This window comes from Saccopteryx bilineata, chromosome 5 (genome assembly GCF_036850765.1).
Source record: "Saccopteryx bilineata isolate mSacBil1 chromosome 5, mSacBil1_pri_phased_curated, whole genome shotgun sequence".
Classification (NCBI taxonomy): Eukaryota; Metazoa; Chordata; class Mammalia; order Chiroptera; family Emballonuridae; genus Saccopteryx; species Saccopteryx bilineata.
This window is the reverse complement of record NC_089494.1, coordinates 6,003,770-6,018,387: the sequence shown is the minus strand read 5'-3', so window position 1 is coordinate 6,018,387 and position 14,618 is coordinate 6,003,770. Positions and strand designations below refer to the sequence as shown.

General features: G+C 50.9%; 1 protein-coding gene across 2 annotated transcripts in view; it reads left to right on the top strand.

The window, feature by feature from the left end:
• Positions 1-2,651: 2,651 nt before the first annotated feature.
• SAG (S-antigen visual arrestin) overlaps positions 2,652-14,618 on the top strand; it is a 31,793-nt gene continuing 19,826 nt past the window's right edge. The window contains exons 1-6 of one of the 2 annotated variants that reach the window (XM_066281076.1): positions 2,652-2,802; positions 3,518-3,628; positions 8,478-8,538; positions 11,275-11,319; positions 12,836-13,029; positions 14,210-14,269. In XM_066281076.1, the coding sequence (XP_066137173.1) occupies positions 3,557-3,628; positions 8,478-8,538; positions 11,275-11,319; positions 12,836-13,029; positions 14,210-14,269 (432 nt within the window). In that variant the 5' untranslated portion in view covers positions 2,652-2,802; positions 3,518-3,556. Of the gene's footprint in view, positions 2,803-3,495; positions 3,629-8,477; positions 8,539-11,274; positions 11,320-12,835; positions 13,030-14,209; positions 14,270-14,618 lie in introns of both variants that reach the window. The other variant, XM_066281075.1, reaches the window with a different exon arrangement.

Genomic DNA, 14,618 nt, shown 5'->3' with positions numbered 1-14,618 from the left:
AAGAGGGGGCCGGCCACTCCATACAGGGCCACATGAGGAAGCACCAGGGTTGGTCAGGAGGTGAAGGAATTGAGGGGGAAACGTGGGCAAGAGTCTTTGGGATTTCCACATTGAAGGACTGGTGTGGCAGGACCGGCAGGCTGTAGAGGGGCCAGCATGAGGCGCTACAGAGCCCTGGGGCGGGGCTGTCTGCAGCGCCCTGATCCCCTGGCCCTGACGGTTAGGGCAGGGCAGTCCTGGCTCAGAGTGAGACAAGGAGACGTTGAGGTGTGTAGGCCAAGGATTGGTTAATTTGCATCTGAAATACACTCATTTACTCCACGGCAACAAGGCCCCCCATGTCAAAACATCAGAAATGCAGAAAATAAAAAGGCATTATCAAGACCAGGGGTCCCCAAACTACGGCCCGCGGGCCACATATGGCCCCCTGAGGCCATTTATCCGGCCCCCTCTGCACTTCTGGAAGGGGCACCTCTTTCATTGGTGGTCAGTGAGAGGAGCATAGTTCCCATTGAAATACTGGTCAGTTTGTTGATTTAAATTTACTTGTTCTTTATTTTAAATATTGTATTTGTTCCCGTTTTGTTTTTTACTTTAAAATAAGATATGTGCAGTGTGCATGGGGATTTGTTCATAGTTTTTTTTATAGTCCGGCCCTCCAACGGTCTGAGGGACAGTGAACTGGCCCCCTGTGTAAAAAGTTTGGGGACCCCTGATCAAGACGATCCGGTGGTCAAATGAGGTTTTTCTAATTTTATCATTTGTTTTACATTTATTAGCTGGCATTCCTCTATAAAAACAATTTTTTGCCCTTAGAAATTAAAAATAAAAAAGCCTGACTTGTGGTGGTACAGTGGATAGAGTGCCGACCTGGAATGCTGACGTCGCTGGTTCAAAACCCCAGGCCTGCCCAGGTCAAAGCACATACGAGAAGCAACTACTAAGAGTTGATGCTTCTTGCTCCTTCCTCCCTTTCTTTCTCTCTCCTCTCTCTAAAAAAGTAAAAAAATAAATAAATTAAATATGCCCCCAACGTTAGCTATTGACAGCTATTATACCATTGCAATCTGAGACTCATTGATATGAGATCCCTATTCTAGATGCTGGAGATGAGATAGGTAAAAAAAAAAAAAATTAAAAAGAGAAAAACTCAAAACTACTGGAACTTAATATTCTAGTAATGTGGTAGTAGGGGTAACAGACAATAAACACCATTTTTTAAAAGTAAAGTGTCTCATATGTTAGATGATGACAAGTGATACGGAGAAAATGACTGCCGGGGTGGAGGATAGAACTGCTGGATGAGTTGGTATAAAATAGGATGCAGGTGACTAGGGTGACACTGAAGTCAAGACCCAAAGGAATGAAGGGCTATCTGTGGGATGAGTGTTCCAGAAGAGGAAACGGTGATGCAAAGGCCCGGAGGCAGGTTTGAAGAACAACAAAGAGGCCAGTGGACAGGAGCTACGTGGATGGGGTGGTAAGCTGTAATGTCAGGGGTGGCAGGGGAGCCAGGTCACGCAGGGCCCTGCAGGCGTCACCCAGACGTAGGTGGGAAGCCAGTGGCATGTTCTGATAGATGCTGGCGCCCAAACAAGCTCTCTGCTTAGACTTGCTTCATCCTTAGGTGCCAGGTCAAGGGTGAATAAATGGGTTAGTGCCCTTCATTCACTCCTAGGGTGTCCTCAGGAGCAGGTGTCGTCCAGGGCACCAGGATACGAAGGTGAGGAAAACTCAACGGGCGTGGGTTCCTGCCACTCCCCCACGTAGAGCTGAGAGTCAAGTGCCGAAGGCGGACATGAAATTAACCTCCCACACAAGTGTCAGGTGCACTGCGCCCCTAACCTGGTCCTGGGGTGCGGGGAAGGCTCCCCTGAGGATTGGACCACCGAGCTGGAATCGGAAGGCTGGACAGTGTCAGTGAGGTGGAGAGAGGAGAGGATTGTTCAGGCACAGAGCAGTGAGCCCCGGGGCGCAGGACCACACAGAGAGGCAGGGAGTGTTAGAGTGAGGTGTGCCTGTATCCCAGGGGCAGGAGGGTGTAGAGCGGGACTTGGGAGGGAGACAGATGGTGCAGTCAGACACAGCAGGGAACATTGTGGTCCAGTAAAGCAGTGTGTCTGCTGTGGCCTCAGGTGCGGGGGGCGGGGGCACGGGGCACGGTGAACCATGAACAGATTGCAGAGACACAGGGAGCACTGACAGGACTCAGACCTAATCAATAGGACAGTGGGGAAGGGGGAGAGCAGAGGGTACTGTCTGGTTTGGCCTAGCGGAAGGGTTCGTCTTGAGGTTGACTTTCTCCTTGACCTTTTTGTTTACATCCCTGCCCCCAAGGTTACGTTAGCTGCCTACTGAGTTTAATCAAGTTTGTCGAGCACTTGAAAATCCCGTCCTTCGCAGGGATAATCAGTCTATTTCCAGAACCCAAAGAGGGTTAAGATGAAAAGTAGCTTTCCTTAAGCCATTGCCCCTCCCTCCCTGCCTTCCCCCCTAGGGTGTGAGGGCTCCTGCATCTGAGCCCAGCTGGAAGGGGACCCTGGCCTAATGCCTAGAACTGCTGAAACGACCAGTTGGCCCATCCTGACACTAATCCAATTTCCTCTCTGCTCCTTAGATGGAATTTGGCTTCGAGACATTGAGATGTGGGTGCTGGGCCCCCTCTCCAGATCCCCTACAAATTCCCCACACACGTCAGCCAGGGCCTCGCTGGGGTCATCTGGGTAGACAGCAAGGGCTGGCTGCCACCCCGGAGCGCACAGAGACCTTCTCCTCCCAGGCCCATCTGGCTGATTGCACAGGGTATGTGACCACCCTCACATAAGCCTCAGGAGCACGCCCACCCCTTCCCCTTCCCCTTCCCCTTCCCCCTCTTTTCCCACCAACACATGTTACCTTTGCCTCTCTCTCTCCTGAGCTCCAAGGGTTCTTCTTTTGCTTCTGAAATTGGTTTTCCTGAGTCTATGCAGCCCGGCTGGCTCACTTCTACTACCTCTGTAACTTTCTAAATCAACATTCTCATAATTTGAAAAAATAAAAATAAAAGGAAAGAAGAAAGGAAGGAAAGAAAGGTGGGGAAGAGGTAAAGGAAAGAAGAAAGAAAAAGAAAGGAAGGAAGGAAGGAGGGAGGGAGGGAGGGAGGGAGGGAGGGAGGGAGGGAGGGAGGGAAGGAGGGAAGGGAAAGAGAAATTCTGTTACCATGACAGAATTTTAAAGTCAGCCTAAGTGTGATGATACCAAATTTTAGTCGGAAAGTAAAACCTTCTCGTTGGAACCCAGGGGGACTTCCTGGCGAGGTTTACTAAGATATGTGTGAGGCTTATTGATAAAATAAAAACACAGCTTGTGAAAAGCAGCGCACCGCAGCACAGTACCAACCAGACAAAGACCTTAATCACACGTGGATTCCGAGGCAGATAGAAGAAAATGCCAGGTGGATGTACAGCATCTTACGCGTAGGATTGATACCCAGAATGTTCTCGACTTTATGTTTAGGACTGATTTCACCTCTCCCCAGCCCTCGAACACCTGACGTGCATCCGAGGGTGGAAGAAAGATGGCGGCCAACGTGAAGGGCAAGTCTACTCCAAACTACGTTATCTTCAAGAAGACCTCCCGGGACAAATCGGTAAGTGGTACAGAAGGGAGGGGCTTGGTGGAAGAGTTCGTTGCTTGTTTTTTTAAAGGAGCCTTTTCAAGAGTAGATATGATCAGCACCTGTGAGGTTGAGGGCAGCTCTGTCTGTTTGTGTCTCTGCCTGAGATGTGTGATAAATGGGATATGAAAGAATAAGGGAATTGCAGAAATACACCTTCTCTTCGATCGCAGCAACACTTTTCGTACTGAGACCCTTAATTTTCTTCTAACCTCTCATCCCCCACCAGCCTCACTCGCAATTTTACTTCTTTTCCTAGGCAGCCCTGAGCCCACAGCTTACTATTTCCACACTGTTTGTTGATGCTTGTCACTCGCTTGGCCCTCTGTCTGTCATCACACCTCCTGCCGGGGGAGCCCTAATGAGGCAGTGACCTCCTGTGCACCTGCCCGAGCTGTGCTCTCAGCCTCACTGGGCCTTCAGGGCCGCTGGGTAAGGGGACAGGCCCAGCTTGCCACTGTACTGCCCTGCGGCCACCTGGCCACCATGGTCCTGGCCAACTGCATACTCAGCAGAGATATTGCTACTCTTGACTCCATCAGATGATCACACACATGAGATGATCTAAATGTGCCCATGAATGTCCTAGCCTGGGAGATCAGGGAGGGTCCTCCGGGGACAGGGTCTCAGAGAGAGAGTCAGATAGAGGGATAGACAAGGACAGACAGACAGGAACGGAGAGAGATGAGAAGCATCAATCGTCAGTTTTTCATTGTGACACCGTAGTTGTTCACTGATTGCTTTCTCATATGTGCCTTGACTGCGGGCCTTCAGCAGACCGAGTAACCCCCCGCTCGAGCCAGTGACCTTGGGTCCATGCTAGTGAGCTTTTTTTTTGCTCAAGCCAGATGAGCCTGCACTCAAGCTGGCAACCCCGGGGTCTCGAACTTAGGTCTTTCCGCATCCCAGTCCGATGCTCTATCCCTGCGCCATGGCCTGGTCAGGCTCGATGGCTTCTTAAAGCCAACCATCTAGTTCAGCACCATCAATACAAGCTACATTTCTAATTTAAAATTTTTTAATAGCCACATTTACAAAGTAAGAAGAAACAGGTGGAATTCATTTTATTTAATTCAATATATCCCCCCCCCAAAAAAAAACTATCATTTTAACACGTAAATAGCATAAAGATTATTGATAACATATTTTACATTCATTTTCTGGTGTGGACTCTACATTCATAGCACCTGTCAGTTGGAATGGCCATATTTCAAGTGTCCAGTCGCCACCTGTAACTAGTGGCTACCGTATTGGCCCTGTAACTAGCGGCTATCGTACTGGAGAGTGTGATCTAGATCACTCTTCTCATTGACTCTAAAGCCTATACTGGGCCACGCAGAAAACTCTCTGATCTTTAAGGTGTCGCACGAGAGAAGCAGGCTCTGCAGTCTCTCTCTACCCTCTCCTCTCCTGGCTGAGGAGCTCCACCACTTCCATCAGGTACTCCGATTCCCTGGAGTGGCAAGTACGGTGCCCCCAACCTCTCATTCTCCAGACTCTTTTGCAACTTGTGCTTTTCCAGCACGCTTTAACCTGACTTCCGGCGGAAAAGGAGGGAAAGACCACTCCTGTTGGGCCCTATCATGTTTCCACTTTTTTCTTCTTCATGTCTAGATATGCATTCTCGGAGCCAAGAAATTTAGATATTTTTTGTATTAAGAGATAAAAAGTAATTCATCAATTAACGCCTCACAGATTAGGATCATTCCAACTGTAACCTTTGTCTGGGTCCCGGCATGGAGTGCCAGGGCTCAGGGGCCGTTTCTCTGATTCTCTCCACTCTCCCTCCCCTGTGGTCTTCCTCCTCCAGCTGGTGACAAAGTGGCTGCCCCAGCTCCGGGTGTCTCACCCTCACTTCTTTCCAGAAGAAGAAAGAGGCTGTTACTTCTGGGTCTCTCTCTCTCTCTCCCTCCCTCTCTCTCTCTCTTTTTCACTTTTTTTTTTTTTTTTTTTTTTTTTACAGAATCAGAGAGAGAGTCAGAGAGAGGGATAGACAGGGACAGACAGACAGGAACGGAGAGATGAGAAGCATCAATCATTAGTTTTTCGTTGCGCATTGCAACACCTTAATTGTTCATTGATTGCTTTCTCATATGTGCCTTGACCGCGGGCCTTCAGCAGACCGAGTAACCCCTTGCTCAAGCCAGCAACCTTGGGCTCAAGCTGGTGAGCTTTTGCTCAAACCAGATGAGCCCTCACTCAAGCTGGCGACCTCGGGGTCTTGAACCTGGGTCTTCTGCATCCCAGTCCGACGCTCTATCCACTGCGCCACTGCCCGGTCAGGCTCTTATTTTTAACTTTTTAAAACAAATTTATTGACTGATTTTAGAGAAGGAGAGGAAGGGAGAGAGAGAAAAAAAGAGAGAGAAACATCGACTTGTTGTTCCACTTACTTATGCATCATTGGTCAATTCTTATATGTGCCCTGACTGGGGATTGAACCTACAACCTTGGCCTATTAGGAAGACACTGTTACTAACTTAGCTACCCAGCCAGAGCCCCTGGGGGTCTCTTTTTACGAGTGAGGAAATATTTTCCCAGCAGCCCTTTAGCAGAATTCTTTCATATCTTATTGTTCAAAACTGGGTCACATGCCCGCCCCGAGCCATCCTGAGCCAAAGGAATTGGAGGATGGTCATAATCGGATCCAGCCAATCAAGAATCATCATCTAGGGCTGGCCTGCTCTTAGCGCAGGACCACATGGGGGATGGTGGACCCTGCCACCGTTAGTGACTTCTATCCAGGAAGGAGGGACTTGTGGCTCTTGTGTGGCTCACAGCAGGCCACTGCTGTCTCACATTTAGCTCCATTTCTCTCCTCTTTCCTTTCCCTCCCCTTCCAACTGCTGCGGGAGAGCTGCCTTTGCTCCCGTCTGAGGTCCATGCTGCTCACACCCTGAGTCTCGCGGTCCACCCCCTCCTTAGGGTCCGCCACCACCCGCCTCCCTCCTGGGCTGTATCTGCAGCCCCTCCCTTGCTACCAGGACTTCACCTGAGCGTCACAACAAGGCCCGACCTCATGTACCTTAAACACACCGCCACCCTCTCCCCTGAGCCCCGTCCCCCTTCTAGCTCACCTTCCTTCACAACCAGAGCGTGAAAAGGAAGAGAACTCCTGTCACTTGCCTTGTTCCCCACCCCCCGGCCTGCTCACTCTTCACTCCTTCCTGCTCCCAACCACATCAGCTGCCTGGCCGGCTTCCGGTCCAGCCTCGCCAGTGTGGTCTCCGCTGAGCTGCTCCGGTGATCACAGTGCCGGTGTTCTGCTCTATGAGACAGGGGCAATTCCTATCTCACAGAGGGGTCATGAGGATGGGATGAAATAATGTGGCCACAGTGCTTGGCTCGGTTCCTGGTACATGGCAGACACTCCGAATGCCATCTGCGTGCAGGTCTTCCATCCAGCTGGACATGTTCTTTAGAGTCAGGTCCCCCTAGGACCCTCTCTGGCACCAGCCTGCATCCCCGTTTAGTGACCATTCATCGGCAGATGAAAGCATCCTCTTGGCTCTGGACTTTGTATACACCCAATTGTTTTGCCCAGAAACACCCCCCACTGGTGGGCCAGTCTCCCACCCCCCATCTGCTCACCTGGCTGTGTGATTCTGAAGGCGCTCCCACACCTATCATACAAATAACCTAAGGCACGGGGATTGGCTCCAGGACGTGTGATGGGAGGGCATAGATCTCGGAGATGATTCAATGCCACTGAAAATGATTTGAGGAGTTCACCAATAAAACATACGAATTTAAGAGGCTTTGGGAGAAAGGGGGCCAGCCAGAGTGCACACAGTCACTGGGGCATTTAGCAAATGCTGGCTGAATTCCTGTTGCGTAGCAGGTGCCGTCGTAGGTACTGTGATGGCTGAAAGATGAATGAAAATCAGAATTTGGCCCTGGACAGGTAGCTCAGTCGGTTAGAGCATTGTCCTGATACACCAAGGTGGTAGGTTTGATCCCTGGTCAGGGAACATGCAAGAATCAACCAATAAATGCATGGAGGGTGGAACAACAAATAGATGTTTCTCTCTCCTTCCCTCTCTCCCTCCCTCACTCTCTCTTTTCCTCTTTCTAAAATCAGTAAAAACTTTTTAAAAAACACAGAATTCTTACCATCAAGGCGCTCATAGTTTCACAGGTTAAAGTGGTGAGTGGTGGTGAACCAACCTGTGCTGTCTGTCCCACAAAGGGGTTGGGGAGAGGACTTTGCTGCCAGGGGCATGGAAACGTTCAGGGTGAGGGCCGAGGTGCATCTTCCCTGCACCCAGCTCCACCCACCCCCACTCCCAGCTCCGCCCATCCCCACTCCTCAGAGCACGGGTCCAGGTTTACCTGTACAGAAGCTCACCTGGTAGGATTGCCGAGATTCCTCCAGAACACCCGGCTCTCTGCTCAGTCCAGAAATTATTTTAACAAGGAGGGGAAACCTTTCATTCACAGCTAGAAATTAAAGGCTTAATATGCAGTTGGGTGGGAAAAGCCTCATTTGCATAGACATAACTTACCACTCAGATATTACCAGTTAATTTAACTAGTTTAACTGATGGGATATCAGATCTGGGCTTGATGGGTAAAGGTGGAGAGAACGGTGTCCATCCAAAGGGGAGGGAGGACTTCCCTGGAGCCGATGCAGGAGGAGGAAAGAGCACACTGTGCAATCCATCATCCCTGCCCCCAGCCACGTGTCGGGGAGGAGGCGCTGAGCGGGCTGCAGACCCAGGGGTCTCCTGTTCTGAAAGGTTTTGGTTGGTGCTGATGTTTAGGATCAATGCCTTCCTCGTGTTCTTTGGCCATTTAGAATCCACACCTGTTCCTCCCACAGGTGACCATCTACCTGGGAAAGAGGGACTACATAGACCATGTGGAACAAGTGGAGCCCGTGGGTAAGTTGAGGTTCGAGTGAAACTTTCACATTGGTTTTCCTTTAAGTCATCAGACAACTGTTCGTTTTAAATATATATATATATATATATATATATATATATATATATATATATATTTTTTTTTTTTTTCTGAAGTGAAAAGCAGGGAGGCAGAGAGACAGACTCCTGCATGCATCTGGCTGGGATCCACCCAGCATGCCCACCAGGGGGCGATGCTCTGCCCATTTGGGGTGTTGCTCCGTTGCAACTGGAGCCATGCTACTGCCTGAGGCAGAGGCCATGGAGCCGTCCTCAGCGCCAGGGCCAACTTTGCTCCAATGGAGCCTTGGCTGCAGGAGGGGAAGAGAGAGACAGAAATAAAGGAGGGCCTGACCTGTGGTGGCACAGTGGATAAATCCTCGACCTGGAATGCTGAGGTCGCTGGTTTGAAACCCTGGTCTTGCCTGGTCAAGGCACATATGGGAGATGATGCTTCCTGCTCCTCCTCACCTTCTCTCTCTCTCTCTCTCTCTCTCTCTCTCTCTCTCTGTCTCTCATGTCTGAAATGAATAAATAATAAAATAAATAAATAAATAAAAATTAAAAAAAAAAAGAAAGAAAGGAGGGAGGAAGGGTGGAGAAGCAGATAGGTTCTTCTCCTGTGTGCCCTGGCCGGGAATCGAACCCGAGACTTCCACATGCTGGGCCGAGGTACTACCGCCAGGGCCTATTTTGTATTTTTAAAAATTGGCTTTGCTAATAATCTAACCAAAGAAATGCAAAATTAAAACATTAGTGAGGTGCCGCTGTCTGACTGGGAACAATTTTAAAGAGCGTGGGAGAGACAAAGGACAAAGGACTGATGTCCAGAGTATATAAAGAACACTCAAAATTCACAGTAAAGAAGAAAAACAAAACCCAGCTAGAAAATAGATAAAAGACACGAAGAGGTGTTTCGTCCAGGAAGACGTACGGATGGCAAGTGAACACACAGAAGAATGTTTGACATCGTTGGTCGTTTGAGAAGCACGAATGAAAAACACAATGCAGTGTCATTATACAGCTGTCAGGATGGCTAAGACTAAAGATACAACAGCCAATGCTGGGAGGATGCAGAGACACGGGGTCCCTCGGGCACTGCTGGTGGGGACGCGAGAGGCGACAGCCACTCGAGAGATCATTTATAGTTTGGCAGTTTCGTAAAAAATGACACATACACCTACCCCATGACCCAGCAACTGCACTCCCGGGCATTGATTTATCCCGGAGAAATGGAAACTGTGTCCACACGAAGACCTACGCGTGTTTGTTCATGCCAGTTCTATTTGTAACAGCTCCAACGTGGAAAGAACCAAACCGTCTCTCCACGGGTGAATAAGGTTCAACGACCCGTGGCCTGGCCACACCGTGAGACTCCCCTCAGCGGTAAGAAAGAAGGAACACCGGCACACACACAGCAGCCTGCAGACGGACCTCCAGGGCATGAGGCCGGCTGGGAAAAGCCATAGACCGTATGGTTCTAGTTATGTCACATCCTCGAATTGAGAAAATGATAGAAACGCTTGATGAGTAGTTACCCGGGACTAAGGGGGATGGAATGTGACTCTACAAGGAGAGCCCGAGGGGGAGCGTGAGGGAGCAGTGCTGTCCCCAGATAGCAGTGGCGGTCACACAAGCGTCCGCAGGAGAGGGAGTGACATAGAACCGTGCACACTGTCCATGTCAGCTTCCTGGTTGTGATAGTGTACTGTAATTATCTAAGATGTAACCACTGGGATGCCCAGGGACCTCCCTGTACTATCTTTGCCACTTTTTGTGATTCTATAATTATTTCAACTCATATAGTTATTAAAAAAAAAAACGGAGTGTACAAAGCGGACATTTTTAGGTTCTGAAGATGAGTGTCTCTCAGCAAAACCCTCCCTGGGAGGTCATTTGGCAGAATGTTATCAGCCCGGTCCAGCTCTGCCACGGGGACAAAGGAAGACTTAGCTAGGAGGACGCTCACCGTAGCATTAATTATAATGGACAGAATTAGAAATAAAAATTTTAGGCTACCTTCATTCTTTGGAGCAATATGTAGCCATTGAATTGATGAGTACATAGTGTATGTGTGTGTGTGTGGTGAGACAGACAGACAGAGAGAGAGAGAGAGAGAGAAATACATGTAGTTGAGTGAGGAAAGCTATTAACTGAGTAGTATGTATAGTAGGATCTCATTTTTTTTTTTTTTTTGGACACACAGAGAGAGAGAGAGAGAACAGTCAGAGAGAGGGACAGATAAGGGCAGACAGGAAGGGGGAGAGATGAGAAGCATCAATTCTTTGTTGCAGCTCCCTAGTTGTTCATAGATTTCTCATATGTGCCTTGACGGGGGGCAGGGGAGACTGCAGCAGAGCCAGTGACCCCTTGCTCAAGCCAGTGACCTTTGGACTCAAGCTGGTGAGCCTGCGCTCAAGCTGGCAGCAACCTCAGGGTTTCGATTCGAACCTGGGACCCCTGCGTCCCAGTCTGACACTCTATCCACTGTGCCACCACCTGGTCAGGCAGAATCTCATTTTTTAAAGCTGGAAAAAATTCTCTACCAGTATCTTGACAGTACCTCTGGGGAGTGGAAATTGAGGTGACTATGTTTCCTCTGTGCTTCCTTTCCCTATAATGAACGCAGCCTCCAGGTGCACTTAAAACCCTCCCTCCATGGGGGAGGCCTCTGGTCTCTTTCATCCCCCCCCTCACTCTTCTCTGTCTTCGGTGCAGATGGTGTCGTGCTGCTGGACCCTGAGCTCGTGAAGGGAAAGAGAGGTGAGGCGGGCTCTCGTCCCCTGGGGACAATGGGCTGGGCTGGGCAGGTGCCAGGGAGGGGGCATTAGTGTGGCAGGAGGGCCAGGGCATCTCCGGGGCTCTCCTGCTCACAGCGGAGCTCGCTGTCCCCCTTTCTCAGATGAAGGTGGGATTCGAGAAGCCAGGTGACTGAGGTGGCAGGAGGAGTAAATGGTGACAGAGCCCAGAGCCCAGGTCCGTGGGCTCTGTTCCCGGTGCCTGCATCCCCGTGTCCTCTAGTTCGTGCCACCACCAACTGCAGGACGGCTCCGTGGTGCGTTTGCCCGTGAACGGGGAACTCAGCCTGCTGGAAGGCAGGGTTTGTCTTCCTGCTTCCGACGGAGGTTCTGAGCCACGGTCACAGCACCCTCGAAGGTCTCTGGCAGTTGGGATGTGTGGCGGGTAATTGGGTACTCAGAACAGTTCGTAAACTGAATTAGAGCAGAGTTGAGTTATCCTAATCATAACAGCACGAGACTCAGTTCCAGTCCAAAGATGCCTTTCTGAGTGGTTGCTACTGGCAACTATGAGGCATTGTTCCTAACCCTGGATGTGCCCAGGGGACTATGTCAGGTGGGGGACCGTCAGCCTCTAGGAGGCCCAGCAGAAATAGTGCTGAACGCCGCCCCCTCGGCTGTCTCCTCCCTCCTTTGGTGCCCTTGTCAGAGATGGGCACGTGCTCTGAGGGAGAGCCCCGAATGGCCAGGCGGTGGAAGGCCGGGCCCCTCTGGACACCGTCCTCAAACGTCAGCTGAGGGCCTGGCCAGCCGTCGGCGGTGTCTCCTCCGAGCTCAGCTGGGAAGGGCAGTTATCTCTGGGACAGACCCAGACGAACGACTCCTGAGGACACGGGGGACCATGTCTGCCCGCTTTGTGTTTTAGAATAGTGCGTTGTTTCACTTACCACATTAAAAACAGTGGTAACATGTGGAGGCTTGTATAATTCTTTGGTCTACTGGAGGCACAATTTACATCTTTTTAATCAAGTTGAGTCTTCAGAAGTGGTGACTAGAGAATGCTTGTTTCTGAGCGGTGTGGACAGGAAGGTTTCTTCCCAGATTTGACTCCATCGCTCCATAAACCCCCCCTGGCCCCCGTTGCGAGCCTGCGTCCCGCTCCAGCCCAGGTCCCTCCGCTTCCTACCTTCACCTTCAGCTCCATCCGGACAGCCTGCCCCCAGGACCCAAGCGACCTGCACTCCTTAAAAGCCTCCTGAGGTCACTGAGCTGGTGGGTCAAGAGGAGGGGTGTCAGGATGGAGGAAACAATTCAGTCAGGTCGCAGAATAGTGGGGTTCATGGGTGGTGCCCCCTAGTCCCCTGACATGCCCCTGCAGGGTAATTAACACAAGCCCTGGGGACGTGTGGTGTGGTTCTCAAACCCCATCCCCACCGGAAACTAACGGTTGGACTCCGTGAACGATGGAGTTAGTGGTCACCCTGTGCCCACTCAGCTGGCTGGGCAAGCCCACCCACCCTTCCCTCTCGCCTGCCTTCCAGTGTATGTCACCGTGACGTGCGCCTTCCGCTACGGCCAGGAAGACATCGATGTGATGGGCCTGACCTTCCGCAGGGACCTGTACTTCTCTCGGGTCCAGGTGTTCCCTCCTGTGGGGGCTGCAAGCGCCCCCACCAAACTGCAGGAGAGCCTTATGAAGAAGCTGGGGGCCAACACGTACCCCTTTGTGCTCACGGTGGGTGGCCCCGCTCAGGAGCGCTGCCCGTCTGGGCTCCTTCACCCACAGCACCTTGTACTGTGACCGGGGGAGAGGGGGCGGGGCGGAGGAAAGGGGACTGGGGAATGACTTCACATTTGTGGGCCTTCAAATTGCACCCTTGGAGGAAATTCTAGATTGCATGGGCTGCGATTGTCTTTTTTTAAGCCCTTGAAAATAGCCTCTAAGCCCTTTGAAGATACTGTTTAAACCAACGACTTTAAATATTTCCCTTCACCCGACCACCTAATTACATGCACGTGTTATTCCTTAACTTACCCATCTATAAAAAGAAAGATGTGCCCCCCCCAACCCCATGTTGGCTCCGAGGAATTCTAAACAGAAGAGTTCCTTACGGGACAGCAGATCTTATTGAAATAAGAAGCCTTGTCTGTAGCTCCGTGGGTTGTGATAGATAAATCGCTCCATCTCAAGAGGCATGGATTCCCTGGGGGACACCTGGCTTCCCAAGGGCCAGCCCGCGTATCCCCTGAGACTTGGCGTGAGCTCTTTGCTAGCTTTAAGATCATAAACTCCTCCAAAGTTACATGGTTCAGCCTAAAAAAAGGAAGGGAATTCTGATGCACGCTACAACATGGATGAACCTTGAAAAGGTTATTTAAAGTGCAAAAGCAGCAGACAGAAAAGAAAGAATACCGTCTGACTGCTCATCTGCCGTCCCCTTAGAGTGGTCAACCCCACAGAGACAGACGGCAGAATAGAGGTTGCCAGGGGTGGGGACAGAGCTTCCGTGTGGGCTGATGAGAAAGTTCTGGAGAGGAGAGGGTGGTGGTGATTTGTGTAGAATACAGCAGCCAGCAAAGGAGCCGGCTAATGCAGCGTGGTGTCTCAGGAGCCCCAGCAAGGGTGGCGCAGAGCTGCAGGCAAAATGTTCTAGCCCATCCTGAGGGAAAAGGTCAGGGGTCAGTGACACAAGCAAGCCAGACAGTGGGACAGGCGCCTCTGGGAAACACCCACCTCCTCGTACGTTTGTGTGTCTGGGTAGCACAGACACTTTGGGATGGTTCTGTTCACGACGTCGTTCCGGGTCGTGGGGGGTGCCCTTGTCCTCGTGTTCTAGTCTGTACACCACAGTATACGAGTACACGTTACAGGTAGGCCCCCCTCTGAAAGAAGTGCCTATGGTTTCTCCCCACAGTTTCCGGACTACTTACCCTGCTCGGTGATGCTGCAGCCAGCTCCGCAGGACACGGGCAAGGTGGGTCCGAGAAGGACTGCCATGGAGTCGTTCCTTCCAGCAAAGGCCTGCTAAACATAGCCTCTCATCTCAGAAAATTTCAAACATACGTAGAGAGACAGTCTAACGAGCCTGTCACTTGTCTTCAGCAAGTATTAACCACAAGCGACCCTGTGAACAGAAGGGTCGAGTCCCTCCCTTCATGCGTCTTACAGGTCGATGGGGAAAAACGGGCGAGAGGTGAATGACAGGCACCTACAGGCACATCCGAGGATGCCAGGTGCTCTGGAGGGCGAGGGGCTGAGAGAGGCAAAGGGAGTGTGACGGGGTGCTTGCTGGAGCTGTTGGAGGATGGGCTCTCGGATAGGGA